The sequence below is a fragment of the Adiantum capillus-veneris genome, chromosome 19 (assembly GCF_014529385.1).
Source record: "Adiantum capillus-veneris isolate H3 chromosome 19, ASM1452938v2, whole genome shotgun sequence".
In the NCBI taxonomy this organism is placed as follows: domain Eukaryota; kingdom Viridiplantae; phylum Streptophyta; class Polypodiopsida; order Polypodiales; family Pteridaceae; genus Adiantum; species Adiantum capillus-veneris.
This window is the reverse complement of record NC_140949.1, coordinates 41,752,286-41,766,760: the sequence shown is the minus strand read 5'-3', so window position 1 is coordinate 41,766,760 and position 14,475 is coordinate 41,752,286. Positions and strand designations below refer to the sequence as shown.

General features: G+C 47.0%; 1 protein-coding gene across 10 annotated transcripts in view; it reads left to right on the top strand.

Moving 5' to 3' along the window:
• The first annotated feature begins 106 nt into the window (after positions 1–106).
• LOC147433890 (Plasma-membrane choline transporter family protein) overlaps positions 107–14,475 on the top strand; it is a 97,746-nt gene continuing 83,377 nt past the window's right edge. For 2 of the 10 annotated variants that reach the window (XR_015185228.1, XM_086489834.1), the window contains exons 1-2: positions 107–311; positions 1,231–1,293. Coding sequence is in view for 5 of the 10 variants with exons in the window: in XM_086489834.1 (XP_086345960.1) it covers positions 258–311; positions 1,231–1,293 (117 nt within the window). In the remaining 5 variants the exon portion in view is untranslated. Of the gene's footprint in view, positions 312–1,230; positions 1,294–14,475 lie in introns of those variants that run through there. The other 8 variants (XM_086489826.1, XM_086489832.1, XM_086489830.1 and 5 more) reach the window with 6 other exon arrangements.

The following is a 14,475-nucleotide window of genomic DNA, read 5'->3' as shown; positions in this document are numbered from 1 at the left end:
TGTTCGTACCACTTAGTCCTTAGGGGGATGGGGAGGGGGGAGGGTTCCAAAGTCAACGATGTGGAAGCACACAACGAGCGGGAGAATATGTGTGAGAGAGAGAGAGAGAGAGAGAGAGAGAGAGAGAGAGAGAGAATCTACTGAACCAACCAATTAGGCAATGAATTAGTGATTATACAATGGGGGCGGAAAACTTACAAATTAGAGGGAAATTAGAGGGAAAGAGGTTTGAATTTTGCTCGTCGCCATGATGTGAAATGGAGGACTATCAACAACCGGGCTACGGGGAGGAGCCCTCTGTCAAACTCGAGGTTAGTAGCTTTGTACCTATCTTGCCTGTTCGTGTTTGTGAGGAAATAGGCATCTCTTTGCCTCTTTGCGTATTGTTTGTTGTGATGTAAACGATTGCTGTCTGGTATGCGTGTGAAGAAAGGGATGCATGCAAATGTGTGTGCTTGTGGGCAAGCGCGTGCTTGCTGCACAAGCTGCGCACGGACCCATGGAAACAAAGATAAAATGAAAGTATCTTAATCTGGGCGCAGTCACTTGTGTCATTTGGTGATGAAAATTGTCCATAACTGCTGTAAGCGGTGTCACTTTTGATGGAAAATGTGAGGAAATGCCGCTAGAGAGGCACAGTTGATGGGATAAAAATCAACAAGGCCAGATATCATGGGATTGCAACCTTTCAAACTGGTCCAAAGAGCTTGGTGTCTCTTCAAACGAGCAAAACACTTGTAATCAGAAAAAAAGGTTTCCTCATAAACATTGAATGAACATGACCCCAATATCTTCTAAATGCAGTTTTGCAAGGAACGCTCAGAATCTGTACAGAAGCATTGCAAAGCGTGCACATGGATGCAATATGCCAGCCACATTTGCAGCCTATCTGGGGAGATAACTGGCTTGTTTGGCAAGAAAATGCCTGCCCCCCTTTTTTCCCCTTTCCGCACACACCTATGTGTTCAAAGGGGTTGCTCAACTCCACTAGAAGGTTCCACAACATGATAAAATACCCAAAATCCCCACAACAGGCATGAAATGATGTAGCCTACTTAACCAGACCTCAAAGACATCAACTTAAGAGAATGTAGGTAGAACATGAGCACATTGATCTTGTAGAAATGTTGGCCAACAAAATCAGCATTTATCTTAGTAGCTAGTCTAATTTATATTAATTTTGTGAGTTTGTTAGTGCTTGTTTAATGGATAATGTTTTTTTTGAAATAGCCAATTCAGGGGAAAAGGCGTTACACTGATGTCTTATGTTTTCCACTATCTCTTGCCTACTTGGTAAGCTATTAAAGCTCCATTATCTCATATTTTCCAATTTTTGATAGCGTGAAAAGGGTAAACAAAGGTCCAGTTAGCTATAAGGAAGCCAACTTCGTAAATCAAATGATTAATTTTACTTGTCAATAACCCTATGCTTATGATGAACATGTGAATGTCAACTCTTTACACAAGGATTTGGTAGAGGGATGTAGCAAGAAAATGGGTATGTGGGCTTTGCTCTCAATGGAGTGACTCTCAGTGCAATATGCAAGGAAGTCTACTGAAGCAACACAACATGAAATTACCAATAAGCAGTAGACGCTCAATTAATTGTGGGAGAGACCAATAATGTCCTTGATTTTCCTCTTTTACTGCGGCTGAAGGTCCTCATCACTCCGAAGGCTCATCGATGCTCTATGATCTCTTTCAATGGACGCTCTGCATGGAGAGATCTATCTACCTCTCTACACTTGTCATCGTTCCATATGTTATGGGGCATGGTCTCAAATAGTGCGGTGCATCGTGTGTGTGGCGGGGGAAGCTGGTGATAGTTAAGGTGTGTGAGATGGAGGATAGTTGATTAGGGAGTGTGTCATGTGCACATCTAAGCCATGGAGGATAGTTGATTAGGGAGTGTGTCATGTGCACATCTAAGCCATGTGCATGTGGACAAGCTAACTCCTACTTCTAGGGTTGAGGACAGCCTAGGAAGTGTTCTGGGCCCTGGCACCCTTGTGAGCCTGTACGCAGGACTTGCATACTCAGATACTTTAGCGTAGTTGCATACCCTTTGATTGCACATGAGCACAACCGGTGTCTTCTAGGTGTAGGCACTGGGGAGTGTTCCCATACAAAACCATTAGTACCAAGCCTAGGTAGCATCTGCATATGAAACACCTCTTATTAGTGGGTTTATTTACTTAGTGAGGTGCCTTTTGGCATACTTACTGCTCGATCCAGCCCTATTTTAGTATTTTGCCTATAAAGGTGAGCCTAGGGCTCACCAATCAGACATAAGTCAAGACCCGCAATACAAGCACCAAGTAGAGCAGACATCTGGCGTTTTCTAGTCCTAGCGTTTCTAGATGAGTAGCACCCTTGGTGTTTTCAGCATGTATCGGAGATTTCAGCTTGAGTCTCCAAGATCTTCTAGCGCTTTCCAGCCCAAGTACTAGGTTAGCCTAGCGCTAGTAATTTCCTTTAGATCTACCAGCATTTTCAGTTTTTAGCCCATCATCTTTATCATTATCAGCACCCTTGACATCGGCCATTGCAATGACATTGCCCTGAAGCGAAGGATCACTACAGTAAGGATTGTCCCAAACTTCGTGCATCCACGTCTTCCGAGCCGAAGTGAAAGCCAAAATGAGTTTACCTTTCCCAAGATCAATTTGATAGCAGTTAGCACCATCCCCCAGCTGCCCCCTTTTGCCCATGTGGTTGCCCCTCAAGACTCGTTGCAATTGGTAGAAGAGACAGCGGGTGTCCTCACTCGGGCCCAGAGGGCCGCTCTCGGTCTTAGCATTTCAGCAAGTTCAACTCCCTCACACATTCTCCCACCAGCGGAGACTCCACTTTCAGCTTATGACAAGCCATCCCCTAGTGCCAAGCAAGGATCCAAATCTCTGCCTCCGATATTGATGAAGCTTTCTTGGAAGCAGTTGCTGATCTACAGCAGATCAAGGTACCAGAGAAACCATTGGTAGAAAAAGGACAGCTTACAGCAGACACAATCCTGAAGAACATCTTCCAACAAGTGTCGCTCTATGACATGCTGCGGCTAGATGCGAGTTTTTGAACTGACACCCTTGCAGTTATTCAATCACTTTATCCCAGAGGAAGTCCTAGTGGCGGGCACCTCCCAGTGCAACCATCAGAGTCCTATATGATATCCCATCCCGCTACTCCCCTCACTGATTATAGAAGCCCTCGTCTCACCGTGTCTGTCTTGGGGCGGCAATTCTAAAGAGTGATAGTAGATGGTGGATCGGGCATCAACTTGATGCCCGAATTCACTATGTTGGCTTTAGGTCTACAGTCTAACCGCCTTGCTCCCTTCACAGCTACATTGGTTGACCAAAGGACGATCTACCCAGTGGGCATAGTGGACAAGGTGCCTTTGCAGGTACAAGACTTCACCTTTAGCTTAGATTTTGTTGTGGTTCGTCTTCCCTAGGTTGAGGGAGGATTTCCTTTGCTCATTGGTAGACCATGGCTGAGGCACACTAAAGCACTTCATGATTGTGGAAACGACGCCATGTGGATACATATTCCTGGCACCCCAATGCAACCCATTTGCCTAGAAGGAGACATGGATCCCACAGTGCAGCATAGTTCTTTGTCACTGGAAACCAGCCCTGGATCGGAACAGCCTACTCCGCCTGACGGGTCAAACGAAAATCTGTCGGAGTGGTTGGAAGCTACCAAGTCTATGCCTTGTTATGGAGTCTCTATTCAACCTTTGCGTGAGGATACACCCTCATCCTAATTTTCTACAATGCCCGAGCCCAATGAGCCACCTGAGCCAGCAACCAATGTTAAAGATCTACAGGAGTTCCCACACACATCAACCTCAACCCCATCTGTGTCTGACTCTCCGACCAAGCCAAAGTTATCCTCTGTGTCTGCTGTACTACATTTCACCAAGCTTCTTCAAGGCGGGTTACAACACAGATGTCGCAGCCTGATTCGTCAAACTTCTCACCAGTGCGTGTACATCTATCTTCTCCTTCCATCTCTGGCATTGGCGTACCACAAAGGCGTGTTTCTTTCACAAGCTGGAAAAGGTCGGCTTCCGCTTCCGCATCTCCACAAAATGCTTTATGTGCATCCTGTGCAGTGCAGTACCTCCCCCCATCCCCTCCCCCCTTGCCACTCACCACCTTCTCTACCCCTCGCCCCTCCCTACCTACTCTTGCCCCTCCCCAACTCTTCCCTCGTCCCTACCCACCCCCACCCTCCTTCCTCGCCCCTAATCACCCCCTCCCTGCCCTCTTGCCCCTACTCACTCCACCCCCTTCTTCTCTCCTCGTCTCTACCTACCCTCTCCTCGCCCCTACCCTCCCCTCACTCGCCCCTATCCACCCCCTCCCCACTTGCTCTCGCCCCTACCCACCCCCCCTCGCCCCTCTCCACCCCTAACCTCGCCCTACCCTCCCCTCTGGTGCCTCACCACCCCCTTGCCCTACCTCCCTCCTCAACCTCCTCAACCTTCCCTAGCCACCTCCTCAACCTCCCCTTCTTGGTCCAAGCTATTTCAACATCTTCGAGTTTGAGGTGGCTGGAAGGAAACTGGGAAATTACATGCAATAGCTTCGAATCTTGACCTTATACTCAAAGCATTTAAAAGTTGCTCTTATTTTCTTCGGATAGGAAAAATACATTTTTCTAGCTTGCCACTCTCCATCAGCCCCTATTCTCTGTTTTGCATATTTCGGAGCTTTGTGACTTTCGTTTCTTGGTTCATGCTTGGGTCTTCTTCAGTTTCTGCTTTTTGAACAGATTATCTCATTGTGGCGGAGTTGCTCATACTTCTTCATCATCTATTGCAAATACCTACATCAGCTTCTTCAGTCTGGTTGGCTACATTTTTTCCTTCCTTCCAGTTTTAGTGTTCTCTCTCACCGGGACAGTGAGTGGTCTTGTGGCGGGCAACCTATAGTAGCAGAGCTACAGTGTCACTGGCGCAGGACAGGCAGTTAGTTTCAGTTGCGCTGGAGTTCACACTGGATGGACTCTCGCCTGGGCAGTGACAAGTGGCAAGTGGTACGGATGGTGGTCTAGTGGACACCGTCCGCAGATCACCACCACCCAAGTTTGGAGAAAGGCTTAGCTGGTTTGGAATATTTGCTATCCGTTGGTGGCTCTTTAGGAGATACATATGTGTGGTTGGTTCCAGTTGTTTGATACATTATCTCTATTATCATCTACTTTGGGTGGTCATTCGTCTTGAGTCTAGCATCTTGAGTTCATGCACAACATGTCTACACCATCCCTTCACAGTTGAGCCTCGACACCCCCCTTGTACCCGTAAGTTCTGGGCTGGAGCTGATTGTGCTGCCATGCCAGAGTCTGTACTCGTTTCTTTGAGTTAGTCGATGTTCATGCTGTTCAGGTTCCACTGCTGAGTTTTGGTGTTGTTGCTCTGTTATTCATTGTCTTTTGTGTTTTCATTCTATGGAGTGAGATCTCAAGCACATTGCACTGAGGAGCACCCACTGTAGAGAGCATGGCACATAATTTCCGCTACAGTTGAGAACCCAAATAAGAGAACCGACCAGTTTTCGATACTTTGTAGCATTTGCTACATTTGAGGAGTCATACTATGACAACTTTTGATTGGGATCCATAGGGGTTGAGATAGGTTTGCACTCAGTCATACCAAATGCTTCTAACAACTCTTGGATATTGTGCTCCTGAGAGAGAAAGATGCCTCCCTTTGTCTGCCATATCTCCAATCCAAGAAAATAGTGAAGCAAGCCGAGATCTGTTATCTCAAACTCCTTAGCCAAGGTCTCCATAGTATTGCAGATTGCTGGCTACTTGTAATCACAAGATCGTCCACATAGAGGATAACAAGAGTCACCAATTCTCCCTCATTGTAAATATACAAATCTAGGTCTGTAGAAGAACGTCGAAAGGAGTGTCGTAGGAAGAAAGAGTCTATCTTTTGGTACCACCCTCGAGGGGCTTGCTTCAGGCCATAGAGAGCCTTCAACAACCTACAAACCATGTCTTTGAAATGTGGATCCTCAAACCTTGGCGGTTGCTCCACATGCACCCTCTCCTCTTAGTCACTGTTGAGAAAAGCGGAAACACGTCCATTTGAAAATGAGCCACCAAAAAAGAGACAGCAAGGGAAAAATTTGTCCAAATGGTCGCCATCCTCGCAGTAGGTGCACGCCATCCTCGCAGTAGGTGCAAAGGTCTCATCATAGTCCACCCCCTGTTTATGAGAGAAGCCCTTGGCAACAAGTCGTGCCTTGTGCTTGTCCAAAGAACCATCAGATGTGTACTTGGTCTTGTAGACCCATTTGACACCAATCACTTTTCGCTTGGTAGGCCGCGGAACCAACTCCCAAGTGTTATTATTCTTGATGGAATCAAGTTCTTTTTGCATGGCCAACTTCGACTTTGTTTGTGAAAGCGGCTCCTCAACTGTTAGAGGATCTCTGTCCTTGATCACTTGGTTCTCCGGGGCTAAGGGTTGAAATGCAAAAATGCCAAGGATTCTGATTGGGATTTGCAACCGTGACGAGGCTATGGGCTGATCAGCTATCACCGATGTCGACGATGGGCTGAATTCTAAAAACGTTAGCAGACGATGGCCTTAATACTGAAAACGTTAGCTGATTTGGTGCAAAAATGCCAGAGAGGTGCTGAGATACTGCGGTTACTTGGTACTTGTATTGAGGGTACTGACTTATCGTTGAGAAGTGACCCCTAGGGTCACTTATATATGAACTTAAAGCTGGGTTGGGCAATGCAACTTGAAATCCCACGATTTCTAAAATAATGAAAAAATGTCACTTATTAATAAGTTGATGAAATTACTAATAAGAGGTGATTCACATGCAGTTACTACCTAGGCTTGGTACTAATGCAACTATATGGGAACACTCCCCAATCCCTACACCTAGTAGACATTGGTTGTGCCCATGTGCAATCAGAGGGTATGCAACTAATATAAAGTGCTTGGACATGCATGTCTTGCGTACAGGCTCACAAGGGTGCCAAGACACTTCCTAGGCTGTCCTAAACCCTAGAAATAGGAGTTAGCTTGTCCACATCCACATAGGTTTAGATGTGCACGTGATACAGTGTCTATGCCAAAAGTTAGCAATGAATCAGCAGGTTGAATCTGGTGCTGTGCGGACTGCACAAGGGGAGAGCCACTCCACTCCTTTATTACAGATTGCTTAGATTGAATAAAGTCACTAATTTCTCTTTGAGATTTTAGGGGTATTGACAGGTTGACAATATTTTGTGAAATGACTCTATTAATAGATGTGCACTGAATTGGAAATTGCCTTAATAGAATTGAAAACATGTGCTCTTTGAACTTTCATGTGTGTATTGTTAGAGACATGTAGAGAAAGATGAAATGTTTGCAACATTTTGTCTAATGAACGATTTGAACTTAGTGCATCTAGACATCTGTTGGAGATCAACAAGATCTAGATGTGATGGCTAAATGAATAAGAACTGAATGAGATTCTAGTACATCAAGATGTCTATATGGATGAGATGACTGGATACGGTTGTAAGTGCATCAAGAGTTCCGAGAGGATGAGATGACTGCACAGTGATCTAGGTGCATCCTGGTATGGAATGAGATGGGTTAATTGAATGATTGAAACACAAATGTTTAGTGTGAAGTAAGTGTGTGATTTTGTGAATTGCATGCTATGTGGATGTACTGTCTTGTGGGGATGGTCATGGGCATGGTTTGTTTGATTAAAATGTGAAAAGAAAAGATATAAATCTGATAGTAACAAGATTTAGTAGACCAAGACATCTGTGAAAAGATCAATGAGGTCTGGATGTGATTGCTATATAGGCTACTATGATCATGATTTGTATCTGAGACCCTCGACAGGAACGCGAGTATTCAATGATTGATGTCTTTGTAAAAATGCTGGATTGGTGGAGTCTGGTGTATGAGTACATAGAGTCAGTGTCTATTGAGGAAAGTTTCTGTCCTATGGATGTTTTGTAGGCATAATCGAGGGCGATTACAATTCTTTCAAGAGGGGGGAATGTCACAAAGTGATGACGTGGCGTGTCCAATTGAAAGGGAAATGGCCGAAAGGACAAAGAGAAACTGAACCCGGAACAACTTGAAGAGTTGTGGCCGATGGGGCCTAAAAAGAGGTTAGGTTTTTCAAATCCTAAACCACTGACCTAAAGAACTATTGGAGCACTGGTCGAGTGGTGTAAGCCTTAAAATTTAAAAGCTTGAACTCTGGACCCCACGTCCGTAATTCGCACTGATTGTTGATGTGGCAGATGGTATGGACTGCTGACATGGCAAGCTTGTATGGAATTTCGTGTTTTACGCTGTGCACTGACGTGGCACGACTATACGAATTTCTGAAATCTGCGCTGATAGATTTTTGTAGTTTTATGTGGGGCTTTTTTGGGAGCAAAAGCTTCTGGGTGTGGTGCTTTTAGTATTGAAGCTTTTAGAGGCTCTGCTTTTGGGAATCCCTTGTATTGTTATGAAGGATGCAGAGTATGAGAGCAAAGGACCCTTGGGAGTTTTACTTTGCAAGCATAATAATAAAGAAATATTGGAAGGGGCGCCAGTCTTTGGGGCAAGTGTGTCTGGGCGTGGAACTCCGCCATGTCGTGTCGACTTTCCTCTCTCTCTCTCTCTCTCTCTCTCGTCAAGTTCAATGATTTTTGCAGTTTTTGTTTGTGTGTTGCTATTGATTTCTCGCTTGGAGTGTCCAAGCCTGTAACACAACTCCTACAACCAACGTCCGTCATACAATGGAAAAAAAGAAAACAAGAACAAGCACAAGCATTGCAGACAACTCACACACCACACACACCCATTTAACACACAAAGGATGCAAAAACAAAGAACCACACACGAAGGAAACAAAACCACAAGTAGACAAGAAATTGAGAACATACAGAAAAACAAGGCAACCACAAAATACGCACCTCGTAAAGAAAGCAAAAAGGAGTAAAAAACAAGTAGGCAAGGGGCACATATGAGAGTAGGGTAAACAGGAGGAGGCAGGTCGAAGCTTCCGAGGTCGACTTGCGGCTAGGACACCTAGAAACAATGCAACTGGGGCAACTTTGAAGAGCGTGAGGGCCAGAAATCATTGCCAGTGCAGGCGAGCAGGCAGCCTAGAGAGAGGGTACACGTGTAGAGATAGACCGGTGGAGCAGCTCATGGCCATTCTCTCTCTCTCTCTCTCTCTCTCTCTCTCTCTCTCATAGGTCAATATGGCCTTTAGAAGACGTTAATATAACATTTCATTTCATTTCATCTCTCTTTCTCTCTCTCTCTCTCTCTCTCTCTCTCTCTCTCTCTCTCTCTCTCTCTCTCTCGCCGTTACAGATACTGCAGAAAGCATCTTCTTGCGACAAAAGGAGAGCTACATGTGTGCCATCATCAGTGAAATGTGGACTGCCAAGTCAGTGATCTGTTTGCCATAGATTGTTGACATACGCCAGAGTGTTTCCAAGTGGAGTGAGTATTTAACAGCTTTTGGAAATTGCAAAAATTGCAGAAAATAAAAAATGTATGATTGATATGGGGAACACACATGTATGCATCATGCGGGACAGGGATGTATGTGTGATGTGGACATAGTGGGTTGACTTGGTAGAAGTGCAGATTGTATTTTTGATTTTTGATGGACGTAATGACTGCTTCGCCGGTATGTAAGCCCCATCCGAAGGCAACCTTTGTGCTTACAAACAAGCGGATTACACAAATGGAGAGGGAGATGAAAGACTGGAAAGCCGATATGGAGGGATGGTGGAAAGAGAAGGCCAACCTTCTTCAAATGTTTCTCAACGAATGTGCGCAGTGGAAGAAAGAGAAAGAGGACCTGCACGCAGAGCTACAAGCAATTAAGGCGGACTCCAAAGCACTTAAAGAAGAGGTCTCAGCTTTCAAGCGAGAACTTGCCGATAGAGCGAGCAGTGGACTAGAGGAGGGGGAATTCCAGCCTTCGGTAGTAGAGGAAATCAAGGTCATCAAAGAGCAGGTACGGATGATCAAAGAGGAGGAGAAACAAAAGATGGTAAAGACGTCTTCGTGGATGGATGTGATCACGAAGACGCAAAAGAAGGCGGATGAGGCCGAGAAGTGGATAGAAGTCGCTAAGAAAGGCAAGGGGAAAGAAAACACATCTGTCCCCACTCCTACAATCATCAACATGACTCTAGAAGAAGAACAACGAAGGAAAACTAGAGCTTTGCATATAAGAGTAACCGGTCTAAAAGACCGAGATGATGTGGAAGGGGAAGTTGAAGAACTTCTCCGCATGATGGGTAGTGAGGCTACTCATACAAAGGCATGGAGGGTGGGGAAGAAGACACAAGGCAATGGGGAGACTTCAAAAGGGAGAGCTCTAATCATCCGTTTCCCATCCATGGAGGCAAAGAAGGACTTCTTGAAGAAGCGTCCTACACTAAAGAAAACGGGCATATTCCTTGGAGATGACCTCACTCTCACACAGCTTGCACATATGAGAGAGGTAATGCCAGAGATTCAAGCGGCAAGGGAGAAGGGAAAGACGGCCTTCTACAGAGATGGCCGGGTTGTGATTGTAGAGCGGCGCTCCACATGACGGTGCGAGACCCGTGGGACCACCCTCAAAGTTGCCACGTGGAATTGTAATGGATCTATGCGACTTGATGTGGGCGCCTTTGAGGATAGTTTCAGGGGAAGAGACATCGTCTTCTACTCTGAGACACATCAGGCCCATGGGCAGTCTATGCCTCACATCAGTGGATATAGATGGGAGACTGCCTATAGACAGGAGACACGATCAGAGTGCAGAGGGCGGGGATCAGGAGGAGTGGCAGTGTTATTCAGGGAGGAGTTGCAGCCATTGATACATATAGCCCGCAGAGATGAGCAAGCTAGGTACATGTGGGTGAGGCTGAGAGCAGAGACAGACAGATATCTTTACATTGCTATTTGCTACTTTCCCCCGAGCACGTCAGTGTATGCACCACCCAGAGGACAGTCCCCTTTCTCTATTTTGGATGATGACATATGGGAGTTCTCTAGAGATGGTGATATCATCATTCTAGGGGATTTCAATGCTAGGACTGCCCATCATCAGACAGTATTTTATGATACTTCAGAGGAGATGCTGAGAGAGCTGGATGCTGCAGAGACAGGCCTATCCAGACTATCACAAGATGGAGAACACAGTGAGTATGGACGACACTTGATAGACATGGGGATTGCACATGGATTGGCCATCTTGAATGGCCTACAGAGATTTCCCGCCTCAGGGGGTTTTACATGCTTTCCACACAGACATGGAGCCAGCACAGTGGACTATGTCATGGCACAGCCGAGCCTCATCTCTAGTATCCAGGATCTCACGATTGGTGGACCCAGACTTGTTGGTGTGGCAGTGGATCATGCTCTTGTGTCAATGACCATCTCCTTTCAGTTTAGTGTAGCACACAGGCTACGGACAGCAGCCCCTACTCGCTACACCTTTACGCGGGAGAGACTCTGTATACATAGATGGGATCTACAGACGCCTATGCACAGAGGAGCCAGGGCGACCTCTGGAGGAGCTTACTACTATATTGACACAGACACTACATGATGCAGCAGCAGAGGCATACCCACATACCCAGCCTAAGCAGAGACGCCGTTCGGGGAGCATGCCCCAGAACAGTTGGAATGATGAGGAATGCCAAGACACTAGAGCTAGACTTCAGAGGGAGGTGCTTTTGAGGGACATCACTCACAGACAGTCACAGATCGACTTCCGACGCCTAGTGCGGCGGAAGAAGAGGGCATTTTTGGCTCGGCTAGAGCAGAATCTATATCAGCTGTTCTTGAGTCAGGACTCACGTGAGGCATGGTGGCTCTTTCAGGAGCACTCTCCCCCCCCCCCGCCATCACTTCTACAGAGGACTGGGGCCAGTACGCATCATCTCTGTACACAGTTCCTGAGCAGCCCCCCCTTCCCGACCCCCCCGATCCATGCCCACACACATGTGCTTTTTTCACTGCGGAGATGGTGAGGAAGGCCATTGACAGGATGAGGACTGGGAGAGCTTACGATCATGATGGTTTAGTGGCTGAGCATTTCACACATGCCAGAGATCTACTAGCAGAGCTTCTAGTAGTGATGTTTAACCGTGTCATGTGTGAGGGCTTGCCTGATACTTGGAGCCTATCTACTATTGTACCTATCTTCAAGTCGGGAGACCCTATGGAGCGTGGGAATTATCGCACTATCATGATTGGACACACATTGGCACGGTTGTACGCATCTATTCTTGAGCAGCAACTGAGTAGATGGGCAGAGAGGGAGGGGATACGCGCAGCCGGGCAAGCAGGGTTCAGGAGGGGTTTTTCTACTCTTGACCATATCTTGACACTCAGAGCCATCATTGAGGAGGGTAGATCGCGTGGGAAACGGATCTATTGTAGCTTTGTGGATTTACACAAAGCTTTTGACACAGTGCCTAGAGCTAGATTGATGCGCAGATTACAGCAGATGTGAGTACCCACAGAGCTCATTTGGGGGGTCATGGCATTATACAGGTCAGTAGTGGGGCAGGTACGCACCTCAGAGGGTCTATCCACCCCGATTCACTCCACTATTGGGGTGAAGCAGGGCTGCCCGCTCTCTCCTACTCTATTTGGTATGTATGTGGATGAGGTTTCTGACTACATTGAGAGAGATGGTGATAGAGGTGCACAGCTGGCAGGGACATGGATTCCATTATTGCTATATGCTGATGATATTGTGTTGATCTCCGACTCTCCGGAGGGGATGCAATGTCACTTGGATGCTTTGAATAGGTTTGCTCAGGAAAGTGGTTTGTCCGTCAACCTTGGTAAAACCAAGGTCATGGTATTTAATACCACCCCACAGTGGATCAGGAGGTCAGCACCAGCATTCACATACGGCCAGGCGACTGTGGAGTATACAGATGCGTATACTTACCTCGGAGTGGTTTTCAGTGGGCCAGCATTTTCATTGAGGAGGGCAGCAGAGACTAGACTGACCAGAGCCCATGTAGCATTGGGTAGATTGGAAAGGATGTGTTCACAGGTTCAGTTTCAGGAGCCTAGGACGAAGCTCTGGCTCTTTGACACTCTGGTGGCTTCTGCATTACTCTATGGAGCTGAGATCTGGGGACCTTCATTAGATCATCACGGGAGGACAGGCCGCAATGATGGATGGGGGGACATGGAGAAGCCTCTGGTCTCTATGATCTCGCGGCTCATTAGAGTCAAGGCCTCAGTACCATGTGCTATTGTTCGAGCAGAGCTAGCTGCCCCCCCACTAGTGGTTGAGGCGTTCACCAGATCGGTCTCCTTCATACACCGCATGTGGGAACTTCCTAGAGACAGATATGCCCGCCTTGCACTTGAGTCCTCTCGACAGTTAGCCATGCAGGGAGATACAGCATTCTGGTATGGGGAGATGACATCATGGTTTGAGGTGCATGGGTTCAGCATAGACAGATTGCCTCCCTTCCAGTACTCATTGGATGCACCCTCTCTGACTCTTACACAGTCCGAGATCTCCAGGCTCATCCGCCAGGACTTGACTCAGCTAGACACCAGGAGGACATGGATACAGCCAGCACAGGAGCTGGGCACGAAGATGGCTTTCCACAGAGAGCATCTCCTCCAGCTTACGGTTGATGGCTTTGCGACGAGGCCGAGATACATGGACACCCACTTGTCTCATGGGATACGATGTGCTATCGGCCTAATACGTACATCTTCACACCAGCTGCGGATCGAGACTGGGAGATACAGCGGAGTGCCAGTAGAGGCCAGGACATGCCCCCTGTGTGACATCGAGCCTGCGACAGAGTTGCACTACACATGCCACTTCCCCATCTACTACGAGATACGTGGCTGCTTCCATTGCTTGTTTAGAGAGGGCTTTGGGCCATTCTCTAGAGTCATGTAGTACGAGGATCAGAGATGCTTGGGTTTGTTTTTGCTCGAGCTACGCAGACACAGAGATAGCTTGATGAGAGGAGAGGCTAGCCAGTCCCAAAGACAGATCACAGATTTCTTTAGAGCTGCCACTGGACACCTGGAGGAGTTACTACCGCAGCAGAGCTCGTCGTCTCACACCAGAGGCACACTGATCGACCGAGCGACTGAGCTTGGAAGATCCAGACGCCCACGACTGCGGAGGACTACACAGCATCGACGGAGGCTGCATCAGAGGATTCGGATCACTTTGGCTCGACATGCACGATGCCCGGTCAGACTACTGACCATGGAGGAGATTGATGAGATCCGCCAGTGACGGATGCTGGATCTCTTGTGATCTAGCTATCCCAGCTAGCTGCTGTTCACACCTAGTAGTTTAGGATTCCATAGTATTTTATTGTGACATTTGTCATTTCATTTTTGTCATTGTTGTCATCTTGTTACTCTGACTCTGACTTTGTATCAGATCCACCACATTGTAACTTTCTGGTCTCATAGGTCACTTTGGCCTT